Source organism: Ailuropoda melanoleuca, chromosome 5 (genome assembly GCF_002007445.2).
Source record: "Ailuropoda melanoleuca isolate Jingjing chromosome 5, ASM200744v2, whole genome shotgun sequence".
NCBI lineage: Eukaryota > Metazoa > Chordata > Mammalia > Carnivora > Ursidae > Ailuropoda > Ailuropoda melanoleuca.
Genome location: NC_048222.1, coordinates 81,608,378 through 81,633,617, shown reverse-complemented (window position 1 = coordinate 81,633,617; position 25,240 = coordinate 81,608,378). Strand labels below are relative to the sequence as shown.

The 25,240-nt window shown below is 47.6% G+C and overlaps 1 protein-coding gene across 1 annotated transcript in view; it reads left to right on the top strand.

Moving 5' to 3' along the window:
* The window catches only part of XKR6 (XK related 6), a 347,439-nt gene extending 322,846 nt beyond the window's left edge, over positions 1–24,593 (top strand). Inside the window, exon 4 of the mRNA XM_034661724.1 lies at positions 23,519–24,593. Within this exon, the coding sequence (XP_034517615.1) occupies positions 23,519–24,480 (962 nt within the window). The 3' untranslated portion in view covers positions 24,481–24,593. The remainder of the gene's footprint in view (positions 1–23,518) is intronic.
* Positions 24,594–25,240: the final 647 nt, after the last annotated feature.

Sequence of the window (25,240 nt, the reverse complement as noted above, 5' to 3'; positions counted from 1 at the left end):
CTTCATCAAGATAAAAAGCTTCTGCACAGCCAAGGAAACAGTCAAAAAAAACTAAGAGGCAGCACACGGAATGCGAGAAGATATTTGCAAATGATGCTACAGATAAAAGACTGGTATCCAAGATCTACAAAGAACTTCTCAAGCTCAATATGCGAGAGACAAATAAACAAATCATAAAATGGGCAGAAGATATGAACAGACACTTTTCCAATGAAGACATACAAATGGCTAACAGACACATGAAAAAATGTTCCAAATTATTAGCCATCAGTGAAATTCAAATCAAAACCACACTAAGATACCACCTTATGCCAGTTAGAATGGCAAAAATTGACAAGGCAAGAAACAACAATTGCTGGAGGGGATGTGGAGAAAGGGGATCCCTCCTACATTGTTGGTGGGAATGCAAGTTGGTAGAGCTACTCTGGAAAACAGTGTGGAGGTCCATTAAAAAGTTAAAAATTGAGCTACCCTATGACCCAGCCATTGCACTACTGGGTGTTTACCCCAAAGATACAGACGCAGTGAAGAGAAGGGCCATATGCACCCCAATGTTCATAGCAGCATTGTCCACAATAGCTAAATCGTGGAAGGAACGAGATGCCCTTCAACAGATGACCGGATTAAGAAGTTGTGGTCCATATATACAATGGAATATCACTCAGCTATCAGAAAGAACGATTTCTCAACATTTGCTGCAACATGGACGGCACTGGAGAAGATAATGCTAAGTGAAATAAGCAGAGAAATACAATTATCATATGATTTCGCTCATCTATGGAACATAAGAACTAGGAAGATCGGTAGGGGAAGAAAGGGATAAGGAAAGGGGGGGTAATCAGAAGGGGGAATGGAGCATGTGAGACTATGGACTCTGAGAAACAAACTGAGGGCTTCAGAGGGGAGGGGCGTGGGGGAATGGGATAGACTGGGTGATGGGTAGTAAGGAGGGCATGTATTGCATGGTGCACTGGGTGTTATATGCAACTAATGAATCACAGAACTTTACATCAGAAACCAGGGATGTACTGTATGGTGACTAACATAATATAATTAAAAAAAACATTAAAAAAAAGAATGTAATAATGCATGTGGCCACTTTGTAAACTGTCAAGCTCCAAGGGCATCTGGGGTGTGTGTTTGTCATTTCCAGAGCCTGGAGGTGAGTGGTGTGGGTGAGATCCTAGGGAGATCTCGCCACCACCTTTGGCTCCGTGGGTCATCCGTGTCGCAGCCTCCCTGCTGAGCCTGTCCTTTATGTGATCTTTTCTCAGATTATAAACATAGAGAAGCAGAATGTGAAATCCCTGGAAACTCAAGGGGCAGCCAATGTTGCTCCCCAAGATCTCTCTTGACGTGGGAGCCCGGCGGAGCCGAGTCCCTGAAGGCCGAGCGCAGGGGCTGCTTGGGTGTGCTGCTGTAAGCAGTCACCTGGGGGGAGAACCGGAATAGCAAGGATAGTGCTACTGTGGGGCTTCCTCCCTGGAGAGGATCCCCCAGCTCGTCCTCCCACACACCGCTCTTTTAGAGCCAGCGTCTCACTCAGAGGTCGGGTAGGAATTTCCCCACATTTGTTTGGCAGGTGGAATAGGTGTTTCCCAAAATAGGCTTCTATGGTTAAATGCATTTGGGAACTGCTGGGCTAAACAAAGGTCAGTGACAATCTTTGCTGTTGGACTGTGATTTCCCAAGACAATGACGGGGTCTGCAGCGTAGCTGGATTGATGGAAAGGAAGGAAACTCGCCGCCGTCACTGAGGACAAACTGCAGGGGCGCGTGGCATTGCCCTCTTACTTAATTTCTAGAATGTCTGCTCATCACTGGACCATTTTGTTTAGAAATAGATTCCTTCCTTCTTTTTTTCCCATAAAAGGCTGTATGAGATGTAGACACATTAAAGAAAATCAGTTTAAATATTAGAAATTGGTAGGAGGGGAAAGAAAGTCTGAAAACCTGGAAATATCATGGTGACGTGGAGTCTTTCAGCCATGGGAATGCTTGGCACGTGGCAGCGTAGAAAGATGGAGGTGATGCCCATCCTGCTTTTTGACAGCGGTTTGACCTTTGGGGAATTACTGAGCCATTCTGTTCCTCAGTTTTCCTTTCTCTGAAATGGGGATAATATTAGTACCTACCACAGGGGTTGTTATGAGCATTTGATGACATGACCAATGACCAATGTCATTGGCCACATCTGGCCATTTTGTTGTTAGGAGTGGAGTTTTTATTATAGATACACTTTCTGAATTGGACTACAAGCTGTGCTGGTGGGATCCATGGCTAATTGGCCTTGCTTTGGTGGGCTTTGGTAACACCTGTTCACTTATACTGTTAATACGAGTAGATGGTTAGGATGCCGCTGCCACTACCACTTTAATAGGTGAGTTTTCCGTTGATCTTCTCCCATGCCAACCTCTCCCAACCTTTCCCATCCCCACCTTACAGTCCTCATGTATCACTGCGGTAATGGTACGGTATTCAGCCTGCAAGACGGATTGTATCCAATTTCCCTCTAAGACCAGACGCAAGGGAAAATATGATAATAATCAACAACCATACAAATATTATGTCAGAGTCATTTGAGCATTTCAGCAAGGTCTTCCTTAAATCTGATGTCTTGAAAGTTTGAACAAAGATAAAAATAAAGACATAAAGGGAGCCAATTATGCTGACATGCCATTTACACTGGTGGTGATGCTGGTAGTGTCTGCTGAAACTTGGCCAGTGTTGTAGGCAGTGATGGGGTTTGCAGAGCAGTCGGCATGGCAGGAAAAGTGAGACCAAATGTCACTTCCACCTCCACCGCTTACTGACTTTATGGCACAAGGCAAGTTCATTTCCTAACTAGGCTTCTGGATCTGTACAGTGTGAATAGTAAGTACTTTGGGGATTGTTGTGAAGGTCTAATGAGCTACACATACAGTCCTACAGCAGCTTGCTCGGCATGTGCTGGGTACTTGATACCATCTGCCATTCAACAAAGATGCATTCATTTGGGCACCATACTATGTGTGGAGGGGCGACACGGAACACAACAGATGTGGTCCCTGCCCTCATGAGTCTCCCATTTTTCTGAGCAAATAGAACAAAATCAATGAGACCAATGACACAGGTTAAGTGCTTTGAAGCAAACAAACCTGGTGCTGAGACCACAGATAAGGTGCTGAGGGGTGGAGAGAGCCTCCCTGGGACAGGCGTGTCAGAGAATACCTCTCCAGAGAGCTGACATTTAGGCTAAATATAAACAAAGAAAAGAAGCCAACTGTGGGAAGAGCAGGAATAGGCTTCCAGGCAATGGGAACAGCATATGCAAAGGTCCTGAGGTAGGAAAAGCCTGGTTTGTTCGAGAAAGTGAAAGGACCCAGCATGGCTGAGGTTGGTGGTGGGGGTGGTGGAGGAAAGAGATGTCAGGGGGAGGATGGGGAGGAAGTCAGGGGCCTGATCAGGCAGGGTCTGTGGGGCCCTGCAAGGAGCTTAAGTTGATGCCAAGTGCAGTGGGAAGAGTTATATAGGACAGCTCTAGGATCAGACCTGCATTTAAAGAAGATCTGCCTTCCTGCTGTTCAGGGAAGAGAGCAAGAGCTGAGCCAAGAGATCCAGGGATGAAATTATGGGGCAGAGAGCGTTTGGGAAATGATGCCAAGTGCACGAATTTGGGGGCCATTCTGGAGAGTGAACCAATAAGACTTGGTAAAGCTGGTGTCAGCGTGATAGAAGGGAGAGGTAGTGGTTTCTAACTGGGTGTGTTGAGATGGAAGAGACTCTGTGGGGGAAGAGATTTGGGGGACTGGATCAAGAATCAGCAGCTCTATCGCTTTTCCTTCTGAGTTTTTCTGATGTTTCCACATGAACATTGACGGGGTGGGGGGATGGCCCCCGAGTCTGCCTTTTTTAGTTAGGCCCAAATGGTGGAGTTAACCTATACATAGGGCTCCGATGACCACTTTCCCCTGGCATCACACCATCCCCATTTGTCAGGCACCTGCCATGGGCCAGGTGCTATGTTGGGAATGCACTTTCAAAGACATCTGCCCTTCAGGAGTTTATGTATGGTGCAGCACATTTTAAATTCTGTGATAGCTGTACGCACAGAGGAGGGATATATAACTGTTTCCAGGGGGATGACAGAGGAGGTAGCATTTGATCTGAGTCTTAATGGAGGAATAGGAGCTTGCCTGAAAGAGATGTTTGGGTGGCTCTTGTGGACGGGGAACTGTAAGCTCCAAGAGATGGGGAGGCCTGGGAGTGGGAAAAGCAGACAGGAAGTGAGTGGTCATGGGTGCCGAGAGTGGAGGGTGTATTGTGGCGAGTGTGGGGGGCAGTGGTAGTGATGAAAATGATACTCCCAATACTAGTTAAGACTTTTGGGGAGCTCTGTGTGCCAGAGACTAGTTTAAGAGCTTTACACGGATTAACCCATTAAGGTCCCATGGCAGCCCTATAAGTAGATACTTTTTATTATTCCCATTTTATAGATGATGAAACTGAGGTCCAAAGACTTTAAGTAACAGCATGAGGCAGCCAGCAGGCTTGTAGCTGACACAGCTGGATCTTTATCTAGGTAGCTGGGCTCCAATGCCTGTGTCCTTAGCAGGGATGGCTGTGTCTGAGCCTTGAAGAGAGACTCAGGTGGGTTCTGCGGTAAGTGGTTACTGATGCAGGGAGGGAGCGGAGGTTGATATGCACTGTGGACCCGTCTGCTCCAGCGTGTGTGTGTATGTGTGCATGTGTGTTTATGTACCTTAGATGCAATTATACTGACTGGGTCAGAAGATAATGCTTCTGCTTCTTGCTGCTGACATCTCTGCCCAGGACTTGGCTTTTTGAAAATGTTCTTAGTCTTCCAGAGCATTTTGTGCAAGCCACCTCTGCTAAGCACCCAGGGGGAAGCCTTGCTGTCTTACTATGGAGCTAAGCACGGCTGATCGAGGGGTGAGGGAATGGACCCAAGACCCGGGACCCTCCCAGCTCCCCTAAACGCCTAGTGATAAAGACACACGGCCCTTTAACTGGCCTTTCCTTGGGGTTAGTTTCTATTCTAACCCTGGAGACCAAGAGAGCTTGGCCAGACACAAGTGGGTGGCTTACCCAGTTAGTGAGAGATTTGGTATTAAAACCCAGTGATCCCCATTTCCATATGGTGCAAGTTCCTTTTGTCTCCTTAGGTCCCTCTGGGAACCCTCAGAAAACCCCAGGCATCCCCAGATACCCTCTGAGCTATGTGTGTCCCCCTCAACACTCTAATTCAGATAGGGGGAAAGACTGGAAGTCCCAGGATGGGACCAGAAGCTCCAGACAACCACAAGAGCTGGGGCTGGATCTTGAAGGTAGAGCCACCTCTGAGCACAGAACCAGTCCCGCTCAGGGAGCACCCACAGGGGATGCAATTCTCCCTTCAGAGAGGATCAAAAGCAGATCCGACTTGTTCTCACAGGTGACACTCCACCATGCAAAACTTTATAGGTGCCCCAGAAGCCCTGTGAGTGGCAGTCAGGCAGAGGCTCTGCATGAAGGCACCTCTGGTGTCAAAACACTTGAATCTCATGACTTCAGTGTCCAAAGGGATTTAGAGCAATGGGATCTTTCAAACTGAAGAGGGTGACTAGGCCGTCTAACCCACCCTCCTTGTTTAACATACGGGAAGCTGAAGCACAGAGAGGTAAGTAAGTTGCCCAAGGTCACACAGCAAGGAAGGCTCTCAGAAGAGGCTCCTCTTCCTGCCGCCCTGGGCCTGCGATTGAGATGGTAGCATGGCATCTACAGGATGGAGTTCGAATACTAAGCCTCGCCCAGGTAGTTCTTCCTACCACCCACCTCCCATCAATACCACCATATCCAGCACCAAAGTTATATAAAAATCAGCAGCTTATACTAAGACGAGGAAGCATGAGAAAGTATTAAACCCTGCCTTCAGACACTAGTGTTCTTTTAAACAAATACCAGGTTCAAAGATCTAATTAGGGCCTTTGCTTTCTGTCTCTTTGGTGTCAACCTCCCTAGTAGTCTTCTTTCTCAACTTCACTCACTGGCTCCTCTTACATCAAAGCCCCTCCAGTGACTGTACTTCAGCTGCACACTTACTTCTTTTTTTTTTTAATGATTTTTTATTATATTATGTTAGTCACCATACAGTACATCCCCGGCTTCCGATGTAAAGCTCGATGATTCATTAGTTGCGTATAACACCCAGTGCACCATGCAATTTACTTCTTTTTCTAGCCAGAACCCTGACAGCATCCAAGCAATTCACAGAGGCAAGTGTTCATTCACATTTCTCTGCTCCTTGTGAGCTAAACCGTCTATGCCTTTGTCTTCAACTGTGAGACCCCAAAGCCCCTCCTCCCTTCCCTAGTGAGGACGAAAGGCATCCTGGGGGAAACTTCTCCAGCCTCAGTCTCCTTGGCAGCTTTCCCTTCCGTGTGAGGGGCTAAACCTCCCAGTTCGGGCTCTCAGGAGAAGGGACGGCCCAAGGGGCTGCTCCATAGCTGTTGGAGGGCTTAAACAGGCCAACCCTTCCTCTTCCTCTCACAATGGAAGCCTTCCATGTCCCTCTTCTTGGGAGATTTTTTCCTTTTTTATGTAAAAAATGCATTCTGTCTTTTTTCCGGTCCTGCTCCTATGGACATTAGCTGTCACTCTCAATGTCTGGGACACAAAAATTAATTCCTTGATCACTTAGGATTCTCGTTAAAAGGTGAAGCTGCCACACGATAGTGATGGTAATCAGATCATGTGGCCCAAAGGTGACAGATCTGTGCTCTACACCAGAGCTATGAATTTCCCACTGAGTTTTCTTATTACCAAGAAGTAGAACTTGCCATTAAAACAACTGATCCATGGGCACTAGGTGGTGCGGTCGGTTGAGCATCCGACTCTTGGCTTCGGCTGAGATCCTGATCTCATGGTGGTGGAACCAAGCCCCACATGAGTCTGCTTCAGATTCCTTCTCCCTCTCCCTCTGCCCCTCCCTGCTTGTGTTCGTGCTTTTTCTCTCTGTCTCAAATAAATAAAATCTTAAGAACAAAATGCAATTGATCTATTGCACCAAACAACATCAGATAATGAATCACCTCATCCAGAATCACAGGGAGCCTCTGTGCCCCCCCCCAGCCCTTACTAGTGCATGGAGCCCTTCTCTCAAGCTCACTCTCCTGCTGAGCTGGAGTCGTTCATCTCCAAGAGCTGATCCAGGTTTTCAGACCAAGTTGGTACAGAGGTCTTCTAGCCTTTGAGGTTAATTTCCAGGTTGCCTATCACTTGTCTGTGGCTTCATGGGGAGCAGATAAAGAAAAGAAAAGAGGTGCAATCCTCTGTTCCCTCCCTTCTCCTGGCTGTCCTGTATCTTCTTCACCTATAACTGAAAGGAAGAGACGTATGCGGGCATAACTGCCTTCTCCGGCTGGAACACAAACTTGGCCTCTCCCGTTTCCCCCACGGTGGTGGGAGTAGTGGGTGCTTTCCCCCTCTTTCCAGTTCTGTTTCCTGTGCTCCTTCTGAAGAGACACCCTCCTTCTTCCCCATGCGATACCTACTTGGTGTCTGACCAGCCAACTCCAGCATACAGTCCTGCTTCAGCTACCAATGGCTCCTTGTTCAACAGCTCTTATGGACTCTGGGAAACAAACCGAGGGCTTCAGAGGGGAGGTGGGTGGGGGGTTGGGATAGGCCGGTGATGGGTATTAAGGAGGGCACGTATTGCATGGTGCGCTGGGTGTTATATGCAAGTAATGAATCATGGAACTTTACATCAAAAACTTGGGATGTACTGTATGGTGACTAACATAACATAATAAAAAATTATTAGGTGTTATACACAACTAATGAATCATTGAACTTTACATCAGAAACCAGGGATGTACTGTATGGTGACTAACATAATATAAAAAAAATTTAAAAAATAAATAAATAAAAATAAAAAAATAAAACTGTATAATTTTAAACAGAATTTGCAAGAATTTTAAGCTGAGACCTCCACTCTTCCAGTGCACGTTCCAGCTTGAATCTGCATATGGTTCCGAGGCCCTGGCTGAGATGGCCCCTAACAACTGGCAAGAGAAAAAGAGAGGCAGAGTTCTTTTCTCTTTTTTAATCATAGCAATATTTTTAATTCTTTTTTTAATCACACTATAAGTGAAATCCAGCCTCTTAACAAACTCAAATTTTTACCAGCAAAATAAAATATAGTATGTACATATGAAGGAGACTTCTTAAAGCAGCAGGACAAATATGAGAAAGGCAAACAAAATCGATTTCATTGTAGTTACCACCAATGGAACAGCAATTGGCCACCTGGAAACATTTGTGCATGAGTTGCCGAAACACGGAGGGCCATCCAGGCAAGTCTTTCTGAGCTCACATGGGCTGTCCAGTACCACCTTGTGGGGGAAGGCTCTGAGGGATGCAAATTCAGAAGCCTGAGCAGTAACTGTAATTGGGCGGCTGATTCACTTACTCCGTAACCATGTATTAAGCACTTACAATGTGCTGAGCACGGTTCTAGGAGCCGGGAGCGGACATAGCCATAAACAAAACAGAGAGAAAGTCCTGTCCTCATGGAGCTTACATTTCTGGCAGGGACAGGCAAACAATGAACAAAACAAATATCTTATTTTCTATATTAGCAAATGAGTGGCACTCAGAAGAGTGATGAAACCCGGGAAGAGAGAGAGGAGGGGAGAAGAACTGTGGGCAGGTTTCAGTACGGCAGCTGGGAAAGGTTCCCTGGACAAGGTGACCTCTGAGCAAAGAAGTGAAGATGGGAGGGAGCCAGCCATGCAGATTTTGGAAGCAAATGTGCCAGGAAGAGAGGACAGCCAAGGGCAAGGCCTTGAGCTAAGAGAGTGCCTCCGGTGTCTGAGGGGTGGCATGGAGGCTGAGATGGGTCTCTCAGCTGCTTCTGTAGCTTAGCCTGGCCTAGAAGTCTTGCCAGCAGAGCTGCCGCTTGCTTATTTATTTATTTGTTTATTTATTTAAATAGCTTTATTGAGATACAATTTACATACCATTCAATTCATCCACTTGAAGTGTACAAGTCACTGGCTTTAGTATATTCGCAGAGTTCTTACAATTCATCTGAGAACATTTCCATTGCCACATAAAGACACTTCATCCCTCATAGAGCTGCTCCCCTGTGAGCAACTTCCCTGCAGAAGACAAAGGCTGGCAGAAGGAGCCCTGGGTGGGGAGTCCGCTCTGCTAGAATGCCCTGCTGGATTCCGGGCATACCCTACAACCTCATCTTCCCTGGGCCTGGCTACTGTGAATGAGGATAAGAGGGACTCCCAAAGACCCTTTCAGCCCTGGTAGCCTGTGACTCTAAGGAAGAGAAAAGGGGGAAAATCTCAGTGAAATTGGGGCAGTAGAGATCTTTAATTAGCCTTGACATTCACATTAGGGACGATCACGGGAACTTGGAGCTCCAGGAAAGACTGCAGTGAAATGATCTTCAGAAGATCTTTTCTATTCCTTAAGATTCCCAAGGAAAGAAAGCCTGCAAGTTTCACAAACAATGCCTTCCCATGTCTCACATGTCTCACCACTGGGGAGGGGAGCAGAATGGCAGAGACCCCAAGAAGGAAACCCCGGGGGGTGACCCCCCCTTGGCTGTTCCACGTCCTGCGTGGTTGTGGGTGAATCACCCTCTCTAAGCCTCAACTTGTTCATCTGTAAAATTTACCTCCAGGGCCCCATTCGATTCTGGACCCAGCTGGAGGTGTGAGGCTGGTCAGGACATCAAGAGGAGTTCTAGAGTGTGGCATTCACTCTAGGGCCAACCTGAGGTAAGGATGGGTCCGAAGCTGACCAGAGAAGAGCTGAGTCCTCAATGAATTCTAGGCCTTCTTGTGCGTTGAGGCCCCACGCACCCCAGGCTGCCAGACCCTGGAGCTCAGGAGCCTGCCGGCTGGAGAATTTGCCCCCTCTGTGACAAACGTGGGGGCCCCCACATTCCCTTTATCCTTCAGCCTTCACCAGTGACAGCCCAGAGCTTTGAGTCTTTTTCTGCTTGTCTTCATGGTGGTCTCCTGAGACCATCACCTGGAAGAAAAGTTGCTGTGTCCTGTTTTGCATTGAAGAAAGCTCCCGGTGTGGAACTCCTATGCCTGGCTTCACACATTTGCTCTTCAGCCTCTCCAACAAGGCCTTAACCTCTTTGAGCCTCAGGGCTCTCATTTGCAAAGCAGAGCTAATAACTCCTGCCTCAGAGGGGTTTTGTCAGGAGTAGGTGAGATGCATTTGTTCTCGACACACAGGAGGCCCACCGACAATGGTGGCTAGTATTTCTACCGCCAGCCATGGAAGGCGCACACTGCTGCCATCCTCAGCAAGGCTCTGACTGGACGCCATTTTCCCTGGAAGACTTTTCTTGTTCAGGGCCACTGACCACTGAGAAGTTGAGCTCAGGGGCCAGGACCACTCCCAAGTCAGCCCCACACAGGCACACAGCGACCTCACCTGCTCGGCAGTCTGCTTCCCTGCTCACCTGAGCTGCTGTAGAACTGAACAGTGTCTGAGAACCACCTGTGCCCCTGAAAGCTTCTGTCACAGCCCAGTCCGGAAGCAGGGCCAGGACCGTTGAGCAGTGAGCAGAGGCAGTGAGGCCAGAATGCCCACAGTCCAGTTCTAGTTAATCAAAGTCGGTCATCTTCAGGGCCTCAGTGGCCCCAGGTAAAGGAACGCAAGACCATTTTGGCTGGCAGAATTTCTAGGGCTTTGACAACCATATCATATCTCACACCAGAGAAGACAGGATCCACTCTGACTCCCAGCCTTTTAAGAAGATTTTATCAGCTTGGGGTGCCTGGGTGACACAGTCAGTTGAGCTTCTGACTCTTGGTTTCAGCTCAGGTCATGATCTCAGGGTCATGAGGGCAAGCCCTGCTTTGAGCTCCATGCTCGGTGGGGAGTCTGCTTGAGATTCTTTCTCCCTCTCCTTCTGCCCCTCCCGCTTGTGTTCTCTCTCTCTCTCTCTCTAAAATAAATAAATAAATCTTAAAAAAAAAGATTTTATCGGTTTCTAAATGACTGTAACTTTCCAAGTCCCCTCTTACACAAAGCCCACAGGCCCCACACCGTCACATTTCTGAAGGGCAGGGGACAGTACGAGGAGGCTGCAGTGAACTTTGCCTTTGCCTCGAGAGGTCTGATCTCATCCTATACTGTCCCAAACAGGCCAGAAACAAGACCCTAGACATTCTATGGCAAAACTAAAAAACTCGAAGTCTAGATTTTATCAACCCAAAACAGAGGAAAACCAATGCCAAGAAGCTGAGCAGAGCAGTCTCTCAAAGCCATTCCCGCATCAAGTTGAAGCTTTCTGCTCCCTCTAACTTGATTGCTAATTCATTTCAATATTGGTAATATTAGAACTTAAGAAGAGCTAATGCATGTGAGGCATTTTAGAATTTCTAAAGCTTTTAGACACTTGTCCTGAGGCTCAGGATTGTTGACATGACATGACCATCATGAACGCACATCTTTGGTACTTCGGAATACTCGATGTATATTCAATATGTATATATATGCTATGTATATTTGTTCTCTCTATATAGATATATGGGTATACACACACTATATAGAGATATATGAATATGTTGTATAGTATGTATATATATCAAAGATGTGCCTGAGTTTTATACTCATAATTCATTAAATACTCCAAATCCACATTTTTATCCATGGTTCACAACAATAAAATAAGGCCAGAGCTGTTTGTACCAAAGCCCATGTCCTTTCCAGGGCATCTCATGACCTGGGTTAAAATGCACTCACTCTGGGAGCATCAGGGCATTGAGCCTGGTTGGCCATTTGCTCCTCAAGGAGAAGAGATTTACTGGAACTTTCCAGTGACAGCAGATGGCCTTCTTCACTGTGTGCTCCAGGCCAGCCAGGATCCAGGCGTCTGAGTCCTGCTCCATGCCAGCTGAGTGGCTGACATTTGTTCTAGAATCTCTAAAGTTTGTCTTTCTCCAGCTGGCTGTGAAGATAGTATTTCGATAGTGCTGACAGCATCTTAGAAAGAAGAGACAAGCAAACAGAGGGCTGGTTTTAGCTTTCCTCTTCTGGGTCCTTTAAATATCAGTGCTTGACCTTGAAGCTCCTCGAAGGGAGCGCTGCTAGCTTCCTGTTATCCACCATGTTCCCAGAGTGGCTGTGAGCCCCTGGTGTGTGCTGCTCAGACTTTTCTCATCCTACAGCTATCAGACCCAAGAGATGCTGTTCTCACAGCCTCTCCCAACATCACACTGTGTCTACACTCCATGGGCCACTTCCAGGATAGTCACTTCTCAGGAAGAAGTCTTTAGAAAGCTTCAATCTCCAGCTATTAGACACACCCAGGTTCCTAGTTCGGTTTTTGACTTACCGAGGACACTGAGGAAATAGGAATACCCCATCACAGGGCTAAGACTTAACCTCATCAGGGGCGCCTGGGTGGCACAGCGGTTAAGCGTCTGCCTTCGGCTCAGGGCATGATCCCGGCGTTCTGGGATCGAGCCCCGCATCAGGCTCCTCTGCTAGGAGCCTGCTTCTTCCTCTCCCACTCCCCCTGCTTGTGTTCCCTCTCTCGCTGGCTGTCTCTGTCTCTGTCAAATAAATAAATAAAATCTTTAAAAAAAAAAAAAAAAAGACTTAACCTCATCAGTACTAGATCTGGGACCAAATAATTCTTTGCTGTGTGTTGGGGGGCTGTCCTGTGCATTAAAGAAGGTTTAGCAGCTCCCCTGACCCCTGCCCACTAAATACCAGTAGCACTAATACCTGGCGTTGTGACGTTGCCAAGTATCCCCAGTGGGGGTGGAGGAAAAACCACCCCTGTTGAGGACCTTTGCCCTGCTATTAAATGGATGATGATGCGTGTTGTGGGCTGAATCTTGCCCCCTCTGGATTGGTTGGTTTGCATGGGAAAGGTACCCCATTTCTTGCTCTTCCTGGGAGGGTCATCAGGGTGCCAGAGATCAAAGCAGGAGAATAAAAAGACATGCTTGATGCAATAACCTCAGGCAAATCCTCTTACCTCCTTGAGCCTTGGTTTCCTCGTCTGTAAAATGGGTCACCAATAGACATTTCATGGGATTATTTCAGAATTAAATGAAGTAACACAAGCAAAGTATGTGGCATAATGCCTGATACATGGGAAACGCTCAATGAATGTTATTTCCTCTTTATTTCTCTCTTCTACCCCCGAGGATTTCTTCCTGAGGGACAATGGCATACATGTTGGCTCCCAGGGAATTCCCCTGTCCCGCATTCAGGGCTAAAGGTGGGCAGTTGTAATGCCTGCTGGGGCCACCAGCCTCTTCCCTACAGGCCCACTTGGGAATCAGAGGAGAGCTATGGGCTCTTTTATGAGAAAAATACCCACGCAACGTTTTTGTTGTTGTTGTTTTTTATCCACACAATTTTGTACATAGTTTCAGAAGGACCAGATCAAATCCCTGCTCTTGGAGCATATACACTTTAAAAAAAAGAGAGAAAGAAGGAACAAGTAAGAGAGTAAGAGATAAAGTCTATCAAGGTGGTGGGGGAAAGGCTAAGGTAGAAAACAAAGCATGGAGAGTGGGAAGAGACACGGGGGAGGGGCGTGCAGTTTTTAGTGTGGCGGTCAGGGATGGCCCCACAGGGAAGCTAGTCTCTGTCAAGGGCTTGGTGAGGCACTTCACTTGGACAAGTGGGGGAAGGGCATTTCAGGCAGAGGAAGAGCGAGTGCCTATGCCCTGAGTTGGGAGGGAGCCGGGAGCACATCTGGGGCTGAGGGAGTGAGGAGCCAGAGGCAAGTGACCACCACCAGCACCCCCCACCCCTGGCAAGGGGCTGGGTCACGTAGGGCCTTGCACGAAAGCCTGACTCCCTGGAAGGAGCTCAGATCTGTACCCACTGGGGAAGGGTGTTGCTGAGGGCAGGAGCAGGGAATTGACGAATTACACTTCTTGCTCCCAGGCAGTATCCTGGGGGACCCTGAAAGCCCTTGAAAGGACCCACCAAGGTGTTAACCCAGGACAAGATGGCACATCAGTCGGGAAGGCTGGCCATGCCACGATGTGGAATACCCCAACAATTCTGGTGCCTTGAAACTTCAACTCGTTTCCTTCTCATTGCATGTCTGTCACAGGTCACAGGTGGAGCAGTGTATTCTTGGAGCATGCAAGAGCGTGGCCTTCTGCCTGAAAGTGACACACGTATTTCTGCTCATGTGTCCGTGGTCAGAACCAGCCACAGACCACACCTGAGTTCAATGGGGCAGGAATGCACATCCCCCCACAGGAAAGGCGTGGAAAATCAGTGACCACGGGCAGCCTACCATGCCTGGGAGGCCACTCAGAGGGTCATGCTGTAGCTTAGTCACTTTGACTGGATTGTGAATAGACTGCTGGGAAATGTGAGCATTTCCAAGGACAAGGGCAGACACAGGGGAATGAGTTAGGAGTCTGTTCCAACAGCCCAGGCAAGGGAGATGGACGAGAACTATGTCTCCGCACATACCAGGATGCTCAGGGCCTTCCAGGGGTGGGTCTTCAGGTGAGCAGGCCCACAAGTTTGACTTTGTCAGTGCTCACAGAGATGATCAGAGGGTTGCCACACAGTAACAAATTGATAAGAAATTGATGTATAAATCTGAATACTAAGTCATTAATCTGTGGTTATGGGTGAGGAGACATACCTTCCCCGGTGTTCACAAAAGTCCTCTGAGTTCAGGAGTTAGGCAGGCCTGCATTCAAATCCTCATTCTGTGATATCTTAACTACTTGATATGGAAAAGTTCCTTAGCCTGCAAGCCTTAGTCTCCCCATCTTCCAATCAGCCCACCACTTCAAATATTTTATTTATTTATTCGACAGAGATAGAGACAGCCAGCGAGAGAGGGAACACAAGTAGGGGGAGTGGGAAAGGAAGAAGCAGGCTCATAGCGGAGGAGCCTGATGTGGGGCTCAATCCCACAACGCCGGGATCACGCCCTGAGCCGAAGGCAGACACTTAACCGCTGTGCCACCCAGGCGCCCCAACCCACCACTTCAGATACATTGGCAGGGCAGAATAACTGAATTACTGTGTGTTACATGCATAGCCTAGAGTCTGGGTCATGGCAGCTGTTCAGGAGAGAGGAGAGACCATTATTATTGAAATCTTTATTAACAATTGGCAGATGATTATCAGCCTGGATGCAGAGCCAATAAAGAGGTATTTCCTATAAACCACAGGAAGACAATGTCCTACAACACAGATTACCTGTGTAGTGGCCAAATTTTGTCCCTCTTGGCCCATCTCCCTGATATTATAGAGCTTTTTCTTCCAGGTATGGTACGGTTTCTCAGACGTCAGCTTCCCCAAGACCTTCGAGTCTTCCCGTCCTGTGTTTTCATCAGGCCACTTCAATTGCCTTTGGGTTTTTCCACATTAACTCAGTGACACACATTTGTCAGTCCCGAAGGTGCCATCTGCAGATGGTGGATACGATCTTCCCTTTGGACCCGCACTAAGGGTCAGTCTGGAAATATCAAGGGTGTCTTAAGGTTACCCCATGTTGTAACCTCATGTGGGGATCACACCCTCTCCAAACACAGAAATGTGACCAAAATGAGGATGTCAATGCTTGCAAAAGTCTCAAAGACTGTCAGACATTCAATTATTTACTGTGAGCATATTGTTAGTGAAAGTTTAAAAAGGGGATTGGTCTCTTTGTTGCTTTCACATCAAACTTACTAAGTATAACTCTGACTGATAGCCAGTAGTGGATTGGTTTGCCTGGAAGTATGGTTTTAGAATATGGAGGACAGCCTTATGCGGCCCGTCTTATTTGCAATGAGGCCCACTAAATTTTTCACTAAGGATAATAGATCCTGACAAGTGGTGTGCTTGTAATGCTTAACAACCAGCTCTTAGCAGAATTGGGGGACCCCTGATTTGTTGTAGTAGAAATTTCTATAGTGTAAATATTCCCACCACGACTGTTTCAAGCTTCTAACATGACATTGGCCAGCTCACAAAATTCCTGCAAATTTCACAATTGGATCTCACAAGCCAGGAGGAGTTGGCTCAAGCACACTGATTGTGGCTGAGGGGTGAGATAATCCCAGGTTCCATTGTTAGCTCTCTTACTTACTACCTGTGTAACTTCGGCCAAGTTACTCAACATCTTTGGGCCTGGCTCAGGTGGCATCGGCGATGCTGGTTTCCTCCCCACGGTTGCCCAAATGGGAAGGTAACTTTGTATCAGTGCTCCCTTGCTGTGTCTCTTGGATGGAGGTGAGGACAGGAGACAGGCAGGAATGTTTTGAGAACTGTGCACACAGCTGCTTTATCTTTTTTCCAGGATCATTTCCAAGAAGAGACTGAGCTTTTTTAAAAATGTTGTAAGATAGGGGAAGATGGATGGGTGGAAAGTGAAGAACCAACAATCTGCAAGGAACTCAGTGTGGGGAAAATACACAAGGGGGATTTGAGGAGTAGATGGTTGAGTTCCCATAATATTAGTTTCAGAGAAGAGGTGAGAGTCGAAAGAGGGAGATGTTGACCTTGATGTGCAGGTAGACAAATAGCCAGGTGAACATGTTTCTTGGCTTGGGGAATCTCTAGGGGTATCACACCATATAAATTAGATGAGTATGTAATGTCAGAACATGGCTGCGGCCACACTAAAGTCTCTTAACCTCAGGTTTGGTTTACTTACCTGTAAAATGGGGATAGTAGCCCAGCAAAGAAAGGATGGCATAACTAGGGCAATAGCTAACAGCCAGGTGTGAGGAAGGACAGAGTGGATTTGAATGCCAAATGTCACACAGTGTCGGGAGAGACAAGTCATCTGCATGGTGCAGGAATTAGTTGAGGACTTCAAAGAGAGCTCTCCATTGGGGTTGGGAGAGTCAGAAGTAAAGGGGAGGCGTGGGAGTTAAGGAAGCAAGGAGATCACCCTCGAGAGGTTTGGAGGAGAAGAGACAAAGGAAGGTGGGATCTCACTGGCAGGAGGTGCAGGGGTTCAGGGAGGATCTAGTCTTTGTAAGACTAGAGGAACTTGACCAACCTGACCATGGTAATATGCTGATGGGAGGGAACCAGGAGAGAGGGGGCTGGGAGCCTGCACAGCTGACTCTTCCTACCCCAGCTCCACCCTGTGCTCAGTGCCCCCATCCAACCCCTCTTCTAAGTGTTTTTCCAACATGTGATTTAGTGGTGGAACTAAGCGCTTGTGGCAGAAAGGTGGGGGATAGCAGCTGGTGACAGAGCTGGGCATGCACATACCACCACACAGAACAAGGTCCTCTTATGGACCTCATCCACTCCACTCGGAAAGTCTTGTGGCCATCTCTAGACACCCCTGGAGGTTCTCAGAGTACTCCTTGAGCCCACATGCTGTGTTCTCCCTGTGAGATACTGTAGTGTCTGCTTTCTTCTTCAGGTTCCCTTTCTGCTGATGTGTTGGGGCTCCTATTTGCTGGCCTTTGGGTGCAGCCCTGCCTTGGTCGTGGCCCTACTTTGGGCTTGTCGTATCTCAGCTCCCCTACCTCATCCTGGTGGCTGTATTCTGATCCTTCCCACTGCATTGTATCTTTCCTTCAGATTCTTCATCTGCCCCATGCCCTCTAATTTTAGAGTCGCATCCTTCCCCAGACATCATGTTACTATGCTTCTTGTGAAATGGGACATCCACACTCATATTTTTTGTTTTGTTTGCCAACTGGCAACAGTTCAGCTGAGGGTGACCTTTGGATATTGCACTGACTCCACCAAATTGAGCCTTCCCTGATGACTACCCCTCCTCAGGAAGGGGTAACTGCAGATTGCCCCTCACGCTCTGTTCCGTTGGTCATAAGGTATGGCCATTACATTTCTGGAAATCTTAAACCCTGGGTCCAGGGATCAGAACCTGAGGGCCCCTCTGCCAAGCTTTTCTCAGGGGGAGTGACCCCCTAGGAGGCTCCAGCTTCATGTCTTCCCAGCTGGTGGGGCTGGGCACCAGTGGGCTCACTGGACCAGCTGCAATCCCGCCTCCTGGTCTGCACCAGGAAAAGTGAGCAAGCCGTGAAGGTCACTGCCCAGAATTTGTCACGGCTGAACGTGAAGTGTTTAACAATTTCCAGTCTGATCTTTGGGATACAGAAAGTGATCGAGCTATAGTGGGAGCAAATCATAAATGCTCCCAGGCCTGTCTGAGAATCTCACGAAGGGCCACAAGGCCTCTTCCAAGGCCAGTTCCCCTGGGCTTGGGTCTTGATCAGAATAATGCATTGACTTTTGAGTTGACCTCAGGTGTGACAGAAATCTTCCAAGTGGGCCACAGCAGTGAGGGAAAACCTTGCCCTTCTTGCCTCTGCAATGGAATTCACTGCAGGCATTTGAAGATTAATTACTTGACAGAGGGAAGGCGATCTCCATTAATTCTATTGGAGTCACCTCTTTCTTTGTTGCTTGAATGTTACTCTCCTGAAGAAAGTGGACTAGAATGCAAATTTGGTTTGTAGCTCCAAAATCAAGGGCTTCTCTCAGATACCTGTGGCTACTACACTTCCTGTCCACTCAGCAAAAGATTCAAATCCTTTGTACCCAAGCTGCCTCGACTTTCTTTCCTCTCTCCTCACCCGGCCTCTTCTAAGGCCATGTCTGGGGGGCCCATTAGTACCGTGGTTACTTTCAGGACCACTGGAGTCTGACTCTGAGTTTGAATCCTGACTCTACTTCTTGATAGATGTGTGATTTTTGAAAAATATCTTAAATTACTTCTAAAAAATGAAGTTAGAGCACTGTACTAGTTTTCCAGGGCTGCTGTGATAAAATACCACAGACTGGGTGGCTAAAAAACAGACCTTTGTTTCTTCACTGTTCTAGAGGCTGAAAGTCTAGGATCAAGGTGGAGACAGGGTTGGTTTCTCTGGAGGCCTCTCTCCTTGGCTTGTAGATGGCCACCTTCTCCCTGTGTCCTCACATGGCCTTTCCTCTGTGTGAGTGCATACCTGGTATCTCTGTGTGTCCAAATCCCCTTTTCTTTTTTTTTTTTTTTTAAAGATTTTATTTATTTATTTGACAGAGATAGAGACAGCCAGCGAGAGAGGGAACACGAGCAGGGGGAGTGGGAGAGGAAGAAGCAGGCTCATAGCGGAGGAGCCTGATGTGGGGCTTCGATCCCATAACGCCGGGATCACGCCCTGAGCCGAAGGCAGACGCTTAACCGCTGTGCCACCCAGGCGCCCCATCAAATCCCCTTTTCTTATAAGAACACAAATTGAATTGGATTAGGGCCTCCTCTAATGATGTCATTTAACTTAATCACCTCTTTAAAGGCCCTGTCTCCAAATACAGTCACATTCTGAGATCCTGGGGATTAGAGCTTCAACATATGAATCTTTTTGTGGGAAGAATGACACAGTTCAACCTGCAATAAATATCTACATCGCAAGGTTTTTCTAAATAAGATAAGGCATGTACATGCTCGGCTAATCATGCTGTGTTCTCTGGGACAGTCAGCTACACTTTAGGGAACACATCTGTCTGGGGTTCTCCCTCCCCTGCCCCAGTTGAGCCCCCAGAATTAGCTGGATGCCCTGAAGCACCTTCTGCTGACAGTCCTTTAAGGACGAGATGCACTTACGGTCCTGTGGGTATGTAAGGCCACAGATTTTGTCCAGCAAAATGATGCAAAGGTGGCAATTCATGGGACATGTGATCCATTGACCAAGCATAACAAATGTGCCAATGTCATAGATGGGGTCCAGACAAGTTTCCTGGAGGCGAATTGATAACAAATATATCTAATCCCCTGTACCATTGGCTCTTGAACCCCTGGAGGGCAAATGTTACCCTCTGTTGAGCATCCAGTGAGAAACCCTACTCCCAAATGAGATCCTAAAGTGGGTCTTGTTTTTCTGGTCTCTCTAGGATGTACTCAGCCTTTCAGCAGCACAAACTCTGGACCCCCAAGAAATGTGTCTAGAGCTTTGAATAGAACAGAGAGTTCTTTGGTGAATGTGATGAATTAGAAAGTAGCCACCTCTGGGCATTCCCCCAGCCCCATCGAGTCATCTCTGTCGATGCTGCTGGCTGAGAGAATGGGGCAGGCTCAGCATGGCATGATGTCCCCACTCATGTTTCTTCACTCTGCTCTGGCTCTGGAGAGAAGACTCCAGGCAAATGCACTCTTTCTGGTCTTGGGCAGGGCCTCTTCCCTGGGCACCCTGCACACGGGCCAGGTGTCAGGAATTCCCCTTTCCCTTTTCCCCCTAACCTGGAGCATTTGCACAATGCCAAGGATGTGGCTTGGCATTCAAGGCCTTCAGGGACCAACAGCTTGGTGTTAGAGTCTTCCATTAAAGAAGGCTGATGGCTTTTATCACACATGACCTCAGGAAAGGTGCTATCTGATGGGCCTCTGGAGAGCTGAGCTGACCAAGGGACAAGGTGCAGAAAGAATGGAGAGCTGGGACCAATGTGATCAGGTAGGCAGAGAGCTATAATCTGAGCCTAACTGTACTGTCAGTGGTCCTCAGGGTAATCTTGGGCAAGGAACCCAAGCCCCTGTACTTCTGCGTCTTGTTGAATGAGTGTTGAAGAGGATGGTCTGTGAAGCTTCTTGTGGATACACTGTTTGGTGATCTACAACAAACCCAGTAGGGAACAGATAGGCAGAGAGATAAGAGTGGGGCTGGGCATCTGCTAGCCAGCAGCCCCACAGCCAAATGCTCAGATCTGTCTTCCATGTGACTACATCCCAAACCCTCCTTGTAATTAGCATTGATGTCTTATGATGTTTGGGGAACATTCATGCTGGATTCTAGACAGCAATTCCGGAAATGTTAACCAAGAACCAAGGCAGTGTTTCAGCTCTAAGGGAAGCAGTTTCTGTAACACTTCTGGAAGGGCAAGGCAGGAACAGAACACCAGCCCTCAAAACCACAGGAACAGATCTAGAAAAGTCATAGGTAACCCAGAGATAGAATAATGAAGAACAACTGTACTTGGCTTGGCTATGTGCTATTGGTGAACATGAATACCTGTTTATTTGTATTTGGTATGGGGCTAATGTCACAACACACAGAATATTGAGATCAGCACGGTGAAGGCTGAGGCTTCCAAGTCCAGGAGCTTGGCACTCATGTTTTTTTGTTTTTGTTTTTGTTTTTGTTTTAGAACCAAGGAAGTAATACACTTTGATTTCTTAGAAGAAACAAAAAAATTAAGTCTTCCCATTCAGCTTCTGTAGAACTCCCATCTGATTATTAAAGGTCAGCGGTACCACCAAGATTATTAACATTGAGGAATGAGTTCACCAGGAGAGGGCTGATGTCACAAAGATGTTTAAGAGGAAATTTCTGTTGATGCTCCAGGATTGGTAATAAGTTTGGCACAGACTACCAAGATGATGGCACATTCCCTGCCCTCTGGAAACCCACAGCCTAAATCACATGACTCCTAAGAGGACCTGTTCCCCTCCTTTCCCACCCCACCACCAGACAACACAAACTCAGGAGGCTCTGAAAGGTTATCATGACACTGTGACATAGTCACGGAGCACACATGGCCTCAGCGGGTGCTAGTGGAAATACCCTGTGTGTACAAAGGGCAGAGCAGGACACACCAAGTACTGTGTTCAGAACTTTCCAGAAAGGTGAGAGGAAACTTGTTAGGTGTTCTCAAGATTGGCTTCTATGGAGGAATTGGGATGGTTTCTGCCCTGTTTGTTGTCAATTGTGGTTGCTATTATTACAAAAGCAATACATGCTTATTGTAACGGTTAACGCTCTGGAGGGTTTTCTATGCCCATGCCAACATAATGGTTTTTATTATTGCGCTCTATCATTCTGCAAGCCGTAAACTGAGCGTCTGTGAGATGTTGGAAGGGAGTATGTGAGTTAGGGGGGTGAGGAAGGCAAATGCAGGGAAAGTGTAAAATGACAGGGGACTTTGACTCTCCCCCTGGGGCTTGGAGGGGAGTGGGACCATGAGCAGGGCCCAGGGAAGACAAATCGAAGGCTTCAGGGCTGGGGAAGTTGAATGAGACTCTTGATGAGCAGGCTCCTGGACCTTTGAGCTGAGAGAGGTTGACGAGGTAACTTTGACTTCAGCCTGGGAGAGTGCTGTAGGCAACTGTGCTCCAGTGAGAGGGTAGAGAACCTGGTAAGGAGACAGGTGCTGAAGGAACAATACTCAGGACTCCAACTGAATTTATTTCATTTAGTTCTTTAATCCGGAGAGAAAGGAAAAACAAAAGAGGCTTCAGATGGACGGAGTGGAGAAAATGCGTGAGGGCATCGAGGGGTGATGGGGAGTCTTGCTTGAGAGGGGATCATATGGTAATACTTGCCTAATAATTGGTTTCTTGTGGGTGGATTTGGAGAGACTCCAGTAACTATTTATTGTGTTGAGTTTGATTGAGTTACAGAAATCTAATAGGCAGCATTATAAATAAAATTGCTCTACGGCAATTGAAGTATCACTTGGAATCAGACACATTCACTTGCCTGCTGAGGAGAAATGCAGGGGATGACGAGCAGACGGTGAGCAGAAAAGGCATTCCCAAAGCATGAGCAACAGTGCTTCTGAGTCAGGACAGAGACCAGACGAGGACGGGCCTCCCAAGTCAAGGTCTCAGAGAACTTTGAGCAGAGTGGTGGGTTGGAGAAAGCAACAAGGATTGGATGAGAATGAGAGAGACAAGAATGAATAAGAAAGGACGCCTGGGTGGCACAGCGGTTAAGCGTCTGCCTTCAGCTCAGGGCGTGATCCCGGCGTTATGGGATCGAGCCCCACATCAGGCTCCTCCGCTGGGAGCCTGCTTCTTCCTCTCCCACTCCCCCTGCTTGTGTTCCCTCTCTCGCTGGCTGTCTCTATCTCTGTCAAATAAATAAATAAAAATCTTTAAAAAAAAAAAGAATGAATAAGAAAGGCAACAACTGAAAGAGACAGGATATCTCAGGGCCCTTGGTCAGGGTGGCCGTAGGCAGGGGATGGAGAAGCTAAATTCAAAAACCTCAGTTCAGAGGCATGGGCGAGCTGATGAAAAGCCAATAGAGACCCCAGTGCTTTGCCAGAGGAGAATAGTGGTGGAACCTGGGGCAGTGAGCAACGCACTGGGCTTCAGCACTGATCATCCCTTCTGTGGGCTCCTCTGAGAGCACAGGCTGCTGATGACAGGGCCACCAACCCTGGCCACACATGTCTGTGCAACAAGGATGCCCACAAGCTCTCGATTCCTTGAAACAGAGCGTGTGCCGCCCAGCCTGCAGCAGATGCAGTTAGTCACCGCAGTGGCCCCAGTCCTCGGCTCCCTTGGTAAGGCGCGTGAGTCTCTGCTTCACTCTTGAGCCAGGGGTCCCCAGGAGTTCTGGACTGGGTTTTGAAAAGTGAAAGTAGATCTCAAAAGTTGTCAGCTTAGGGAACAGCTGTGACCTCAAAATCCAGTTTCTGATTGTGTGTTTCTTTCTCCCTCCTCCTTTAGACCGCGGTGTGTGTGGGTGTCTCCTAGGCTGGCAGCCCCGCCATGCCCGGCGCTAGATGTCCAAGGTTTTGACTGTGTGGGTTTGTGTCTTTCTGGCAGGTGTCTCCTCTGCGACATCCCTGATGTCCCTGGCTTGGGTGCTAGCCTCCTATCACAAGCTGCTGCGGGACTCCAGGGACGACAAGAAGAGTATGAGCTACAGAGGGGCCCTCATCCAACTCTTCTGGCGCCTCTTCACCATCTCATCCAGAGTTATCTCTTTTGCCCTCTTTGCTTCCATATTCCAGCTCTACTTCGGGATCTTCGTGGTGGTTCACTGGTGTGCCATGGCCTTCTGGATCATCCATGGCGGAACAGACTTCTGCATGTCCAAGTGGGAGGAGATCCTCTTCAACATGGTGGTAGGGATTGTGTACATTTTCTGCTGGTTTAACGTCAAGGAAGGGCGGACTCGATATCGAATGTTTGCATATTATACGATAGTCTTGACCGAGAATGCTGCCTTGACGTTCCTTTGGTATTTTTACAGAAACCCGGAGACCACTGACTCCTATGCAGTGCCAGCACTGTGTTGTGTCTTTATTAGCTTTGTGGCTGGGATCGCGATGATGCTCTTATACTATGGTGTGCTGCATCCCATGGGGCCGCGAGCTAAGATTTTTGCCAGCTCCTGTTGTGCCGAGCTGCTCTGGGGCATCCCTTTGCCCCCCGATGTTGAGCCCATGGCGCCTCAGACCCCTGGGTACCGGGGGACCCAGGTCACGCCTACCAGAGCCGTAACGGAACAACAGGAGGATCTCACGGCTGACACTTGCTTGCCTGTTTTCCAAGTGAGACCCATGGGTCCCGCTATCCCGCCGGGGCGTCTTTACCCAGAAGGGCCCCTCATTAAGATTGACATGCCAAGAAAGAGATACCCAGCTTGGGATGCTCATTTTGTAGACAGGAGGTTGAGAAGGACTATTAACATTCTGCAGTATGTCACCCCCACCGCAGTAGGCATTCGGTATCGAGACGGACCACTCCTTTATGAGTTGCTACAGTATGAGTCTTCACTCTAAGAGCATCTTGACCCAAGCTGAGAAGGGGACCTTAAGTTTGGTTTGCGGTAAATACCGCTCACAAGAAATATAACCCTCCCTTCCCCCAATACACAAAACCACCACCACCACCACCATCACCACCACCAAGGCTACAAAAAAAAAAGAAATGAATAAGTCACAACCCCTTCAGATAAGCTTTCTTTCCAGTCGCTGTATGTATACAAAGATATTCTCTATGTTTTGTAAGTAAAAACAAAAAGAAAACTTTTCTTTTGTTTTTTACACATAAGAAACAATATTGAAAAAATTCCCACACTATGGTTCATAGGGTGGAGAAGGAGGAGTAGTCTCCACTCCAAAAGAAAAAAAAAGTTTTATATCTTACACCAAGTGTAGATCATTTACGGGATTGGTGCTGATTGAAAGAACAAAACAAAACAAAACAAACACAAACAAAACCTTCAACTGCCTTATGCCCTTAGGTGCTGAGTTTCATTAAGTACTGTCATGTTTCCTCATGCAAAACTCTCTGGTGACTTTTGCACCAGGAGAAGGAAAATTAAACAATCAAACGAAACAAATCTAGAAACAAAATGAAAACCAATCAACAAAAAAACGCAAAGCAATCATTCTTCCTATCTGATTATTTTTGTCGAACAAAACAAATTTACCAAAAGCAAACGCATAGAAAACCGTCCTCCTTTTTGGGTTTCTCTCCCATCCCCTGTCCTTGCCCCTAACTTATCAGCGCCTTCTAGGAGCCAAAAGGCTGGCTGTT